General features: G+C 35.8%; 1 protein-coding gene across 5 annotated transcripts in view; it reads right to left on the bottom strand.

The window, feature by feature from the left end:
- VPS13A (vacuolar protein sorting 13 homolog A) overlaps window positions 1-15,337 on the bottom strand; it is a 256,968-nt gene that overhangs the window by 194,343 nt on the left and 47,288 nt on the right. For all 5 annotated transcript variants that reach the window (XM_025931580.2, XM_086685038.1, XM_025931583.2 and 2 more), the window contains 4 exons: window positions 14,368-14,462; window positions 13,920-14,062; window positions 2,688-2,877; window positions 2,488-2,602 (listed from right to left, as the gene is read on the bottom strand). In XM_025931580.2, coding sequence (XP_025787365.1) covers window positions 2,488-2,602; window positions 2,688-2,877; window positions 13,920-14,062; window positions 14,368-14,462 — 543 coding nt within the window. The remainder of the gene's footprint in view (window positions 1-2,487; window positions 2,603-2,687; window positions 2,878-13,919; window positions 14,063-14,367; window positions 14,463-15,337) is intronic.

Raw genomic sequence — 15,337 nt, 5'->3', positions numbered from 1 at the left:
AACAGTAGATGGGTAAATGCAAACCCTATAGCTTCTAGAATTAAGGTAATTAATTACCTGCAATCTAATATAAAACATACTCAGATGGAGAAAATCATGGGGAAAATGAGTAAAAACCAGAGAAGGCACTATTATGAAAAACATAACGCCCAGCTCTCTGTGAAAAAGAAGTGAATAATGTATTCAAAATGCAATCATAAAACTGAGAGGTAATGGAGCCTAACGATATGATGCTTAAACTAGTTAGACAGCTCTTGAAGGTCTCATCAAAACATGAAGTGAATTTTTTACTTTACTTGGCTAAAATGTTTTCTCTTAGGAGAAAGAAAAAACAGGAGAATATTAGCACATCTCATTTTTACCAACAAAGATAAAGTGAATACAAAGGAAAGGGTAGGAGAAAAATGACAATTTCTTTTTTTTTTTTTTTTAAATGATGAGGTAACCAAATTTTTTTTTTAATTTTTTTTTTCAACGTTTATTTATTTTTGGGACAGAGAGAGACAGAGCATGAACGGGGGAGGGGCAGAGAGAGAGGGAGACACAGAATCAGAAACAGGCTCCAGGCTCTGAGCCATCAGCCCAGAGCCTGACGCGGGGCTCGAACTCACGGACCACGAGATCGCGACCTGGCTGAAGTCGGACGCTTAACCGACTGCGCCACCCAGGCGCCCCAAAAATGACAATTTCATGTTATATTTTGTGACAGGCAGAACTAAATGAATTCTGATTTCAATTAGAGATATAATCCAGACTTAACAAAAATGGGGTTCTAAAGCTAACACTTTGACATTAAAATTGGAAACCACTCAAGTGAGAATTTCACCCAAGAATTAAAATGTCAAAAATACCTAAAAAGCAGTCTATGCAATAATCTCAGATTTTGAGGAGACACTGACAACAGGAAAGATACTACCAAAAACAAATATAAAACTTTTAAGAATCTATAGAAATGTCAGAAAGATTAAATGCCTGGTATATTTGGAGGGCGGGGAGAGAGAGGAGGAGTTCATTGTTTCAAAGGCAGTTTTTAGTTATAGTCAGAACAGAAGTAACATTATGGAAGCAAAAACAAAACCAGCCTTCTTTGAATTATGTAAAGAAAATATGTGATTGAAAAACCAAAGAGCTCTGTTCCTGTGGTTTTTTTTTAATCCATCTGGCTCTTCAAAGATTACATTGAACCTGGAAAAGCACGATATAGTAAGACAACTTAAAACTCTTAACCGGTAAGACTTTGACTTAAGGGAACACTTGGTAAAGTCACATCCCAGCTGCTGACATTAATCAATATTAACACTTTCCTAGAAATCACTGACAACAACAGAGGTCTTAGAAGACTGAAATGAAAAAATGCCAGATTATTTTTTTAATGTTTGATTTTTTGAGAGAGAGACAGAGAGAGTGCATGCAAGCAAGGGTAAGGGCAGGGAGAGGGAGAGAGAGAAACCCAAGGAGGCTCCGCAATGCTAGTGCAGAGCCTGATGCAGGGCTCGAACTCACAAACTTGAGATCATGACCGGAGTCAAAAATCAAGTTAGATGCTTAACTGACTACTAAGCCACCCAGGCGCTCTGCCCAGATTACTTTAGAAAGAAGAAAAATTTAATATCTTTTATTAACTGCTCAAGTGAATGTGGACTGTGAGAAAACTTTAAACACACAAATTAATGCAGGGCAAGTAAAAAGGGAAGCACTCATCATTGGAAGCTAATAAGTTTCATAAAACAGGCATTCTATATTAACTAAACTTTCTCTTTTCTAAGTTAAAAAAAAAAAAAAACTTTTTTTAACGTTTATTTGTTTTTGAGACAGACAGAGCATGAATGGGGTAGGGGCAGGGTCAGAGGGAGACACAGAATCCAAAGCAGGCTCCAGGCTCTGAGCTGTAAGCACAGAATCCGATGCAGGGCTCGAACTCACAAACCATGAGATCCTGACCTGAGGTGAAATACACAGTCAGATGCTTAACCAACTGAGCCACCCAGGTGTCCTTAAAAATGTATTTTTTTAATATATTTTAAAAATGGAATCTGTAGCTTAAAATCTTCCACAATGAAACCTCCAAGCCTATATGGTTTTACTGTTCAATTAGGCCAAATATTGAAGGAGGAAGTAACACCCCATCTTACAAAAACTCTCCGCAAGAATAAAACAAGAATTCTTATTTTCTGAGGCCAATATATTAATATCTGGAATTCCTTATCTGAAAGGAAAAAGACAGGTTTACTCCCTCATGAACAGAATTGCAAAAATCCTAACAAAATTTGCAATTAACTTGAGTGTGGTAGTAAGTTTGACATGAGTGTAAGAAATGATCGTTATATTTGATTTTAAATATAAAAGTACTAATTAGTTTAAACAAAACTGTTCTAATCCAGAAGCATAAATTTAAAGTACAGTTTACTAAAGTAAGTTAAACATGACTAAAAGTTTAGTATACAATATGCTGCTGCTGAATATAACAACATTAATACTGGCACTTACCTGTTGCTGTCTTGTCACGAAATTCTTCAAGTTTAATCAAAGTTGCTGAAGTGAGCTGTGCTAGATTTACCTCTTTTGGAGGTCTGAAAAATTCCACTATACTATTCACCGTTCTCTGTTAAAGTAAGTATCATTAACATTAGGCACAAACTCAAAGTAAACTGAAATGCATTAAAACTTAGGTATTTAAAAATGCTTACCGCATCATATATCATTTCTAAAGGTTCAGCTTCTATGATACACCTTTGAGCAGCAGTTTCATCTAACGGATTTATCTCAAATATAATTTGGAAGAGTGACGTAGCATCATCCAAGGAAGAAAGGAGGTGAGGTTTTGTTGAATTATCTGGTAAGCCAGTGACATGAAACGAATCAATTTTGGTTTCAAATCTACATGAATAAAGATAGGACAAAAATTAGCTGTCAGTGCAGTTTTAAGGTATTTCAGAAACTGAAAATTAAAATTAACGAAAACAATTTCAGTTAGGATTTCCTGCTACTCCATTCCATTCATATCATAGAAAATACACAACTATTCGATCTGAAATGACATAAATTAATTCACAAACAACTCTTCTCACATGTTGATTTCAACATAAAAAAGGCTATTTAAGGGTTAGGGGTTTAAAGTTCCCCATAAAAGGAGTTTGGAAGTTATCACTCAATACTAACAAGTAAAAGGCTGACCAAAGTCTTCTCGGATATGTAAGAGAAGGGATGACACAACGCAAATCACTGTCCCCCAGACTGGAGAGACAGGTGAATACGGGGAGTCACAGAACACAGAACACAGACTCATGAAAGAAAACTACCCTGTACACCAGGGCCAAGGTTGGAAAACCTGAACTGTTTCATTCTCCTGAACTGCTGGAGATTCAGTGTGGACAATTCTGAGGTTAAAAACTCCAGGGGGACTCAGTCATAGGAGAGGGCCCAAAATATTTTAAGATACAAGTCCAGGAATTAGACCAGGTTCATACATAAATACTGGAGAAAAATCCCCTTGTGCTTCAGGGAACAGAAGCAGAAAAGAAATCCAGAGCACTGTGTTCTCAAAAAGGCATGCCCTATCAAGCAACTAGTTCCCCAGAGCCTAACCTGATGAGGTATTTATTATCAGAGCCAAATGACCCAGCGAAGGGAAATACCCAACTCCAGTCAGGTCTACTATTCCATATGCAACAAGGGAAATACCCAATTCCAGCCAACTCTAGCTATCCTATCCCACCTAAGGCAGTAAGAAGGGAGGTACTGAGAAATATACATAAATATATATGTGTATATATTAGTGTTTATATGTATCTATTTACTGTATTTTTCACCCCGTACATGTCTATCAAGAAAAAATAATAATACTAAACAGCAAAAAACACAATTTGAAGTGACAGTACAAGCATCAGAACCAGACAGGCAGGAATTCTAGAACTAGTCAAAAACAACACCTGAGTGGCTCAGTCAGTTGAGGATCCAACTCTTGATTTCAGCTCAGGACGTGACCTCACCACCATGATCTCATGGTGCTGAGAGCGTTCTGGGTGTGAAGGCTGCTTGGGATTCTATCTCCCCCTCTGCCCCTCTACCCAGTTCGCATGCACGTACGCACACTCTCTCTCTAAAATAAAAATAAATAGGGGCAGCTGGGTGGCTCAGTTGGTTAATCCGACTCCGGTTCAGGTCATGATCTCTCAGTCTGTGAGTTCGAGCCCCATGTCAGGCTCTGTGCGGACAGCTCAGAGCCTGGAGCCTGCTTCAGGTCTGTGTCTCCCTCTCTTTCTGCCCCTTCCCTGCTCACGGACTGTCTCTGTCTCTCAATAGTAAATAAATTTTTAAAAAAAAAATTTTAATAAAAATTAAAACAATTATGTTAAGGGGTCTAATGAATAAAGCAGACAGCATGCAAGAAGAGATGAGCAATATAAGCAGAGAGATGGAAAGCCTGAGAAAGTACCTAAAATATGAAAGATCAGTAACACTGTAACAAGAATGTCTTTAAATGGGCTTACCAGGAGACTAGAAACAGCTGATGAAATTAATCCCTGAACTAGAGAATGCATCAGAACCATAAAAACACAGATATCAGAGAATAAAGACTAAAACAGTAACCAAGCACTATGCGACAACAAAAGATGTACCATATGCACAAGAATACCAGAAGGAAAAGAAAAAGGTACAGAATACATATTTTAAAAAGAATGATGATTTCTACAAATTAATGTCAAACATTAAACCATGGATCCAGAAAGCTCAGAGAAAAGCAGAATAAATGCAAAAGAGAAAAAACTACCCCTACACGTTTTCACACTACAAAAAAAATCAAATATAAAGAAAAGACCCTGAAAGAAAGAAAAAAAAATACCTTGCATATAGAGGAGCAAAGATAAGAATTACATTTGCTTTGTTAGAAACCATAGAAGCAAAAAAAGTATAGTGAAAATTTTAAAGTATTAAGAGAAAAAAAAACACTTAGAATTCTGTACCCTATAAAATCCTCCTTCAAAAGTGAAGAGAAAATAAAAACTTTCTAAGACAAACAGAAATTGAAGGAAATTGTTGCAACTAGACTTGCCTTTTGAGAAATATTTAGAAGCTATATAGGAAGAAAGAAAAAATGTAAGTTAGAAACTCAGATCTACATAAAGAACTCAAGATTACAGAAGAAGGAAAAAGTAAAGGTAAAATAAAAACCTTTATTTTACTTATTTTATTGATCTAACAAATTACTATGTTCCAAATCACAGTAATAAGTTGGTTATGTATGCTTACATGTATTTTATGTGTGTATATACATATACTCTTATGCATGCTCATGTACAAGTGAGATGAGTAATAGTAATGATACCAGGGACTAGAAGAAGGAATACAGGTATTTTTGTTCTTATAAAGTACTCACACTACCCATGAAATACTATAGTGTTATTTGAAAGCTGACTTGGATCATTAATCTATATAGAAAACTCTAGGGGCAACCACAAAAAAAATTAGAAAAAAAGTTATAACTTGATATGATAATAAAGGTGAGAAAACAAAACCATAAAAGATACTCAATTAAACCACAAAGGCCAGAAAAGGCAAGAAAGACAAAAACAGGAACAAGGAACAAGGACATCAAACAAAAAACAGAACTATGGTAGATGTTAATGTTACAACAATGAGAAGACAAGCCACAGACTATGAAACAATATTCACAAAAGACACATCTAATAAGAGTTATCCAAAATATACAAAGAACTCTTAAAACTAAAAAAACCCCAAACAACACAGTTTATAAAGGGGGCCAAAGCCTTAACAGACACCTCACCGAAGAAGACGTACAGATGGCAAATAAGCACATGAGAAGATGCTCCACATCAGGTACAGCAAGGAAATGCAAATGGAAACAAAACAGATGCCAGGGCACCTCGGTGGCTTAGTTGGTTAAGCGTCTGATTCTTGATTTCAGGTCACTATCTCCCAGTCATGAGATAGAGCCCTGCATCACAGGGAGCCTGCTTAAGATTCTCTCTTCTCTCTGCCCCTCCCCCCCGCTCATGCTCTGTCTCAAAAAACAAAAACTAAAACAACCACAGATGCCACTACACACCAATTAGAATGGCCAAAATCTGAAACACTGACAACAACCAAATAAGGGCAAGGATGTAGGAACTCTCACACATTACTAGTGGGAATGCAAAATGGTACAGCCTGTGGAAAACCGTGTGGTGGCAATTTCTTATAAAACTAATTTCTTACAAAACTAAACATACTCTTACCATACAATCCAGCAGTCATGCTTCTTGGTACTTACTCAAAAAAGATGAAAACCTGTACACAGATGTTTATAGCAACTTTATTTATAATTGCCAAAACTCTAAAGCAACCAAGATGGGTTTCAGTAGGCGAATGGATAAATAAACTGTTGATAGCCTGACAACACCATGTTCTTAAGCACTTCAACAAATGTACCACTGAGCCAAGAAAAGGCATGATGGAACCTTAAGTGCATATTACAAAGTGAAAAGAAGTCAATCTGAGAAGGATACATAGTATATGATTCTAACAACACACATGACATTCTGGAAAAGGCACAACTATGAACACAGTAAAAGATCAGAGGTTGAGGGATGGGGATGATGGATAGGCTGAACAGAGAATTTTTAGGGCAATGAAAATACTCTGTATGATCCCATAGTGATGGACACACCATTATATGTTTGTCCAAACACACATAATGCACACTACCAAGAACGAGTGACAATATAAACTATGAACTTTGGGTAAGTATAATGGGCCACAAAGAAGAGAAAAATTGGGAGTAATGCTTAATGAGTACGGGGTTTCACTTTGTGGGGATTCTGTGACCAGACAGGGGAAGTGATTATTCAACATTATGAATATATTAAATCCCACTGAATTGTACTCTTTGGGGATGATTTTATGTCAACTTTACCTCAATAAGGAAAAGTTAATAAAACAAATTTACTGAACTAGTAAATGCATACATTACCAAAAAAAATTCCTGAAATCACTAACCTACCAGGTAAAGATACTTGAAAAAGTAACCTAAGCCTAAAACAAGCAGAATAAAGAAAATATAAAGGTGAGAGGATAAATTAATAAAATAGAGAATAGACAAATATAGGAAAACACAAAACCAAAGCTGTTTTTTTTTAAGGATCAACAAAATTTAGCTTAAGAAAGAAGAGCAAAGACTCGAAAAAAATTAGGAGTAAAAAAAAAAAGACATTATGAGGTTTCACAGAAAGAAAAGGGGATTATGGTAATACCGTAACCAACGACTTGCCAACAAATTAGATAGCTTAAATTAAGTGGACAAATTCCTAAAAAACTACCAAAACTGACTGGGGAAAAAAAAAAAAAAAAACAAGAATATCTAAATAGACCTAAGAACAAGATTAGATTAAGTTAATAATTAAAAACTTCCCACAAAGAAACGCTAAGGCCTCAGTGACATTACTGGTGAATTCTACCAGCAAACATCTAATGAAGAATCAATGCCAATTCTTTACAAACTATTCCAAGGATGAGGGAACATTTCCTAACTCATTATACAAGGACAGTATTGTCTTAATACAAAACAACAGACAAAGCAATCACAAGAAAACTACAGACTTATATTCTCTTATGAACAGACATAAAAATCCTCTCCAGCAAACCAAATCCAGCTGTATGTAGACAAAATTATACATATGCCCTAAAGAATACACGGTTATGTTATCCTCTGAAAATAATTTAAGGTAATAAACCATAAATCAAAAGAATAAAGAACAAAAACACCACGATCATCTCAATAGACACAGAAAATGCATTTGACACAATCTAACAACCTTCTGGGCCAAACAAAACAAAACTCAACAAACTAGTAATAGAAGGAAATTTCTCAAACTTGATAAAAGGCATCTATGAAAAATCCACACTTAACATCATATTTAAAAGAGTTAAGCCATTCTTCATAAGATAAACAACTAGGAAAGGATTCCCTTTCTGACCACTTTTCAACATAGCACTGAAGGTTCAAACAAGGACAATTAAGAAAGAAATTAAAGAAAAGGTATCCACATTGGAAATACAGATGTAAAACTATCTCTATTTTCAGATGCAATGCTCTTGAATGCAGAAAATCCCAAGGTATTCACTAAAAACTATTCAAATAAACAAGTTTATCAAGCTTGCAGGGTATATACAAGGTTGCAGATCAATAAACAAAAATCAATTGTATTTCTACACACTTGTAATAAAAAATCCAAAGTGAAATTAAGAACATGATGCCACCTGTAATAGCATTGATGGGGTTCAGGACACGCAGCCCCCAAATATGGCACCTTGGCATAATGAATACTTCAAGTTGAAGGAGTTTGAGAAACAGCAGAAGCAGGAAGGTCACTCTGATATTCCCCTACCCTTACTTCCCTCAAACCCTCATATAACAGGTGCCCTCCCTATACCTAGAGCAAAGCAGCATCTTTCTCTCTAAAGACAAAGGTAAACTGAGAAGAATCCTAACAAATAGGGCTTGTTGAAGTTCCCCCAGTCAAGTATACTTACCTTACACTCCCTGACCTTTCAAGTCCTTCCCAATTGTCCACTCTTCATCAAACCTAACGTAGTCTAGTCTAACTGGTTCTTTGCATCTTCATTTCCTTATGAAGACTCTCATGTCAATTTAAAACTTACACAAAATAAATCTGTATGCTTCTCTCTTGTTAGTCTTCATCAGATTTAATTTTCAGATACAGCAAGGCACCCAAAAAGGGTTGAGGAACACTCTTTCCTTCCATACAGCATCAAAAACAATAAAATACATGAGAATATGCTCAATAAAAAAAGGTATAAAACTTGTAACTCTGAAAGGTATAAAACACTGTTGAAATTAATGAAGATCTAAATAAATGGAAAGACATCCAATGTTCACGGGCTATAAGACAATACTGTTTAAATATCAGTACCTAAAACTGATCTACAGATTCAACACATTCATTAAATCTAACCTGAAATTTTTTGGCAGAAATGGACAACAGCAGCTGAAAAGACACAAAGAAATTCAAGAAAATCAGAGGAGCAAGAAAAAGAAAAAGGAAACTGGGTGTATTACTGGCAGCAGATTAATATAGATGAATGGGAATAGTATCTAGAAATAAAATCTTACATTTATGGTAAACTCATTTTGATGACGATACCAAGATCATTCAATGGGAAATAAGTTTTCCCAATACATGATGATAGGACAAATGAGAGAAGAGAATGAAGTTGAACCCCAACCTCAAGCCATATACAAATGTTAACTCAAAATGCATCATAAACCGAAGAGATGAAGGTATAAAATTCTCACAAGAAAATAAAATAAAGGAATATATCTTTGTGTCCTTGAGTTATGCAAAGACTTCTTGAGTCTTTAATTCAACAAAAAATAAACTGGACTTCATCAAAACCCAAAATATCCAGCAAAGAATACCATCAAAAATATGAAAACAGTAAATGAGAGAAAAGAACTAAAAAACTTTCATCTCATATGAGATTTTTTCAATAATACATATAGAACTCTTAAAACTCTCCCAACAAATAAGAGTCTGGGGCCAGATAGCTCTCCAGGGGAATTCTACCAGACATTTAAAGCTGTTCTTCCTTTGAAGCTATTCTAAAAAATAGAAATGGAAGCAAAACTTCCAAACTCATTCTACCAGGCCTTGATTTTAAAAGCAAAGATCCCACTAAAAAGGAGAACTACGGACCAATTTCCCTGATGAACATGGATGCAAAAATTCTCAACAAAATACTAGCAAACTGGATCCAGCAATATATTAAAATAATTCTTCATATTCTTGGGATGCAGAGCTGGTTCAATATCTGCAAATCAATCAATGTGATACATCACGTTAATAAAAGGAAGGATAAGAACCACATGATCCTATCAGTAGATGCAGAAAAAGCATTTGACAGAATACAGCATTCTTTCTTGATAAAAACCCTCAATAAAGTAGGGATAGGAGAATCATACCTCAAGACCATAAAGGTCACATACAAAAGACCACCTTCAATGGGGAAAAACGGAGAGCTTTCCCCCTAAGGTCAGCAACACAACAAGGATGTCTACCCACACCACTGTTATTCAACATAGTACTGGAAGTCCAGCAATCAGACAACATAAAAAAACAAAAGGCATTCAAATCAGCAAGGAGGAAGTCCAACTTTGACTCTTTGCAGAAGACATGATACTCTATGTGGAAAACCCAAAAGATTCCACCAAAAACTGCTAGAATGGATACATGAATTCAGCAAAGTCACAGGACACAAAAATCAATGCACAGAAATCAGCTTCATTTCTATACACCAATAATGAAGCAGCAGAAAGAGAAATCAAGGAAATCAATCCCATTGACAATTGCACCAAAAACCATAAAATACCTAGGAATAAACCTAACCAAACAGGGGAAAAATCTATACACTGAAAACTGTAACAATTTTATGAAAGAAATTGAAGAAGACACAAAAAATGGAAAAAAATTCCATGCCCATAGATTGGAAGAACATAATTGTTAAAATATCAATACTACCCAAAGCAATCTACATATTCAATGCAATCCCTATCAACATAACACCAGCATTCTTCACAGAACTAGAACAAACAAGCCTAAAATTTGTATGGAACCAGAAAAGACCCCCATTAGGCAAAGCAATCCTGAAAAACAAAACCAAAGCTGGAGGCATCACAATTCCGGACTTCAAGCTGTATTACAAAGCTGTAATCATCAAGACTGTATGGTACTGGCACAAAAACAGACACATAGATCATTGGAACAGAACAGAGAACCCAGAAATGGACCCACAGACATATGGCCAACTAATCTTGGACAAAGCAGGAAAGAATATCCAATGGAAAAAAAAGTCTCTTCAGCAAGTGGTGCTGGGAAAACCGAAGAGTGACATGCAGAAGAATGAACCTGGACCACTTACACCATACTCAAAGATAAACATAAAGGAATATATAAAGGATGAAAGACCTAAATGGATGAAAGACCTCAACATAAGACAGAAAGCCCTCAAAATCCTAGAGGAGAAAATAGGCCACAATCTCTTTGACCTCAGCTGCATCAACTTCTGACTGGACAGGTCTCCAGAGGCAAGGGAAACAAAAGCAAAAATGAACTATTGGGACCTCATCAAAATAAAAAGCTTCTGCATAGAGAAGGAAACCATCAGCAAAACTAAAAGGCAACCAATGGAATGTGAGAAGATACCTGCAAATGACCTATCAGATAAGGGGTTAGTATCCGAAATCTATAAAGAACTTATCAAACTCCACACCCAAAAAAACAATCCAGTGAAGAAATAATCCAAAAAGACATGAATAGATACATTTCCAAAGACATCAGGATGGCTGACATATGAAAAAATGCTCAACACCACTCATCATCAGGGAAATACAGATCAAAACCACAATGAGATCCCCCCTCACACCTGTAAGAATGGTTAAAAATTAACTCCAGCAACAACAGATGTTGGTAAGGATGTGGAGAAAGAGGAATCTTTTTGCACCGCTGGTGGGAATGCAAACTAGTGCAGCCACTCTGGAAAAAAGTATGGAGGTTCCTCAAAAAATGAAAAACAGAACTAGCCAATGACACAGCAATTGCATTGCTAGGTATTTTACCAAGGGATACAGGGGTGCTGATTCAAAGGGGCACGTGCACCCCAATGTTTATATAACAGCATTATCAGCAATAGCCAAAGTATGAAAAGAGCCCAAATGTCTATCGACTGATGATTAGATGAAGAAGATGTGGTATGTATACACACACACACACACACACACACACACACACACACAATGGAATAATTACTCAGCCATCGAAAAGAATGAACCCCTGCCATTTGCAACAACGTGGATGGAACTAGAGTGTATTATGCTAAGCGAAATAAGTCAGTCAGAGAAACATAACTATCGTATGACTTCACTCATATGTGGAATTTAAGAAACAAAACAGATGAACATAAAGGATGAGAAGCAAAAATAATATCAAAACAAAGGGAGACAAACCTTAAGAGACTCTTAAATACAAAGAACTGTGGGTTGCTGGCAGGGTGTTGCATGGGGGGGCAGGGGGAAGGGCTGAAGGGGTGAGGGGCAGTAAGGAGGGTACTTGTTTTGATGAGCACTAGGTGTTATATGTAAGTGATGAATCACTAACTTCTATTCCTGAAATTATTACTACACTCTATGTTAACTAACTTGGATTTAAGTTTTAAATAAATAATAAAAAATATTAAAATAGTTGCCAAGGGAAGAAAAAGAACTCTTAAAGCAGAATAATCAAAAGACAACCCAATTAATAATGGGCTATAACTTAATACACATTTCTCTAAAGAATATACAGAAACGGCTACCTGATCACACGAAAAGATGCTTAACATGATTAGCTATCAGGGAAATGCAAATCAAAACAACAGTGAGATACCAATTCACACCCGGTAGGATGGCTGTAATCCAAAGGAAGGTAAGTGTTGGCAAGGATGTAGATCAATCAGAAACTTTAGTACACTACTGATAGGAACGTAAAATGTGCAACTTCTTTGGAAGACAGTCTGGCAATTCCTTAAAAATTTAGACACAGTTACCGTATGAGGAAACACTTCTGCTCCGAAGTATGCACCTAAGAAAATTTAAAACCTATTGTCCATATAAAATATTGCCAGTAAATATTCATAGCAACATTACTCATAATAACCAAAAAGTAGAAACAAGCCAAACACCCATCATTTGATGAATGGGCGAACAAAATGTAGTATATCCATATGATGGAATATTACTGGGCAATAGAAAAAGGAAAAAAAAAAACACTAATTCATGCTATACCACAGATGAACCTTGAAAATATGCGAAATGAAAAAAAGAAAAGAAAAATATGCTAAGTGAAAGGAGCTGGACAGAAAAGGCCATATAATTTATGATTTCATTCATTTGAAATGCCTCCAACAGACAAATTCTTAGAAATTACTTTTTGCCCTACACTGGGGAAAAGGGAGAATGAGGAGTGGCTAATAGGTGTAGGATTTCTTTTTTTTGTTTTGTTTTTAATTTTTTTTTTTAACGTTTATTTTTTTGAGACAGAGAGAGAGCATGAACGGGGGAGGGTCAGAGAGAGGGAGACACAGAATCCGAAACAGGCTCCAGGCTCTGAGCTGTCAGCACACAGCCCGACACAGGGCTCGAACTCACGGACCACGAGATCATGACCTGAGCCGAAGTCGGCCGCCCAACCGACTGAGCCACCCAGGCACCCCTCTTTTTTTGTTTTTAAATTTTTTTAATGTTTATTTATTTTTGAGAGACAGTATGAGCAGGAGAGGGGCGCGAAGACACAGAATCTGAACCAGGCTCCAGGCTCTGAGCTGTCAGCACAGAGCCCGACGCTCGGCTTGAACTCACGAACCATGAGAACATGACCTGAGCTGAATGAAGTCAGATGCTTATCCAACTGAGCCACCCAGGCGCCCCTAGGATTTCTTTTCTTTAGAGTGTTAAAATGTACTGGAAATAAGATAATGGTAATTGTTGCACAACTCTGTAAATACACCAATGTGAATTTCATGTAAGATACTAATGAGTTGTACACTTTAAACGGATGAATTGCATGGTATGTTAATTATATCTCTCAATAAAACTATTTTAAAAACAAAAGTAAAATAAAGACATATCCAGATAATAGCCAAATTGTTGATGCAGTTTTTGTATAGTGTGATTTGGACATTTTAGTATTATTCTTCAGTGTCCCTCTACTTTTCCTCAGCATAGAGTTTTCTATTGAACATGTGTTATTTTATTAATTCCAAAATGTAAGTTCGTAAAAATACATAAGGATACGTTAAACCACAGTAGTCTTTATAAAATACTGTTAGGTTGTGAATTTTTTTCTTGTAAGTAAAAGAAAAATACTTACTTAATTGCTTGTGCTCCTGGTCTTTGCACGATCAAAGTGCTAAATTCTTCCACTACAATATCTAACAGTTCAGGTGTTTCTCGTTTTTCTCTTAGAACAATAGACATACTTTTCAAGTGAACAAAAAACTTCATGGCTTCAAACTAGAGTGTATTCAGAGGAATAAAATGAGAAGAAAACATATATGTAAATACAACAAATACTCTCATTCATATACTTTATTCTTTCCAATAACCAAAAAATACTTTAAAAACAACCCTTTATATATTAAATTATCACCACATTAACATTAAAAAGTAGCGGCAATTTTTATCCTTACCTTCGAAATTAAAATAAGGAATACTTACAGACCAAATATCAAAACAAGTCAGAAACCTACTTCTGAGATGATTAAAAACAGGCCTATCTATCATTAAACTCTAAGGTATAAGGCAATAAAACATCTTACTGTTTTAGGCAAGGTTGGATCAACTGCGGTTTCACTGTAGCCAATTGCTTCATAGAGTAAAACTTTTTCTTCAGGTGTCAACATTTCTTCAAGAACTACAAATCATAAAGAAGTGTTTTTCATTCTTAACTGGTAAGATAAGACTAACCCATAATTTAGCTGCCTTTAACAAATGAAATGCAAATTTAACTCCTTTTATACTTTTAAGAAATTATAAAAAAAACTTTGTTAATTAAAAATTTAATGTTTATTTACTTTTGAGACAGCAAGAGACAGAGTGCAAGTAGGAGAGGGGCAGAGAGAGAGGGAGACACAGAATCCAAAGCAGGCTCCAGGCTCTGAACTGTCAACACAAAGCCTGACATGGGGCTCGAATTCACAAACTGTGAGATCATGACCCGAGCCGAAGTTGGATGCTTAACTGACTGAGCCACTCAGGCGCCCCTTTTTTAATTTTAAAAAAAGAAATCATAACCCCTGAATGTCAGGATGGCATTGGCAATTTTAAAGGATTAGTCTCCAAAAATATAAATTGCTAAATATATAAATTTAGCAATATAAATTTCTAGGTATTTGTATTAAGCTCACAAAATGGCTAACAGTATTACACACTTAATGGCATTGTGCTAAGCAACACACTTAGCATACAAAGTAGGTAGTATTAATATCATAATCTTCCCATTTTACAGATGACAAAATTGAGATTCAAAGAGTTTAAGTAATCAGCCTAGGATACACTGCTAGTAAGTGATAGATCCAGGATATAAACTTAAGCCCCTAAATCTCCAAAGCTATGATCTTAAATATTTGGTAAGGAAACAAAAACCTTTCCAAAAACAATTTCAACAGAAATGTACAATGGCTTATACCATTTGCAAATTTTCACTTATTACTATCTATATGCATTTACTAAATCCTCTGAGCATAAAGTTCTTCTGTAAACTTTAAGGTACAAAATTTATTTTTTATT

This window comes from Puma concolor, chromosome D4 (assembly GCF_028749965.1).
Source record: "Puma concolor isolate L17-30 chromosome D4, mPumCon1.1.hap2, whole genome shotgun sequence".
Lineage (NCBI taxonomy): Eukaryota > Metazoa > Chordata > Mammalia > Carnivora > Felidae > Puma > Puma concolor.
This window is presented reverse-complemented; position numbering and strand designations above follow the sequence as displayed.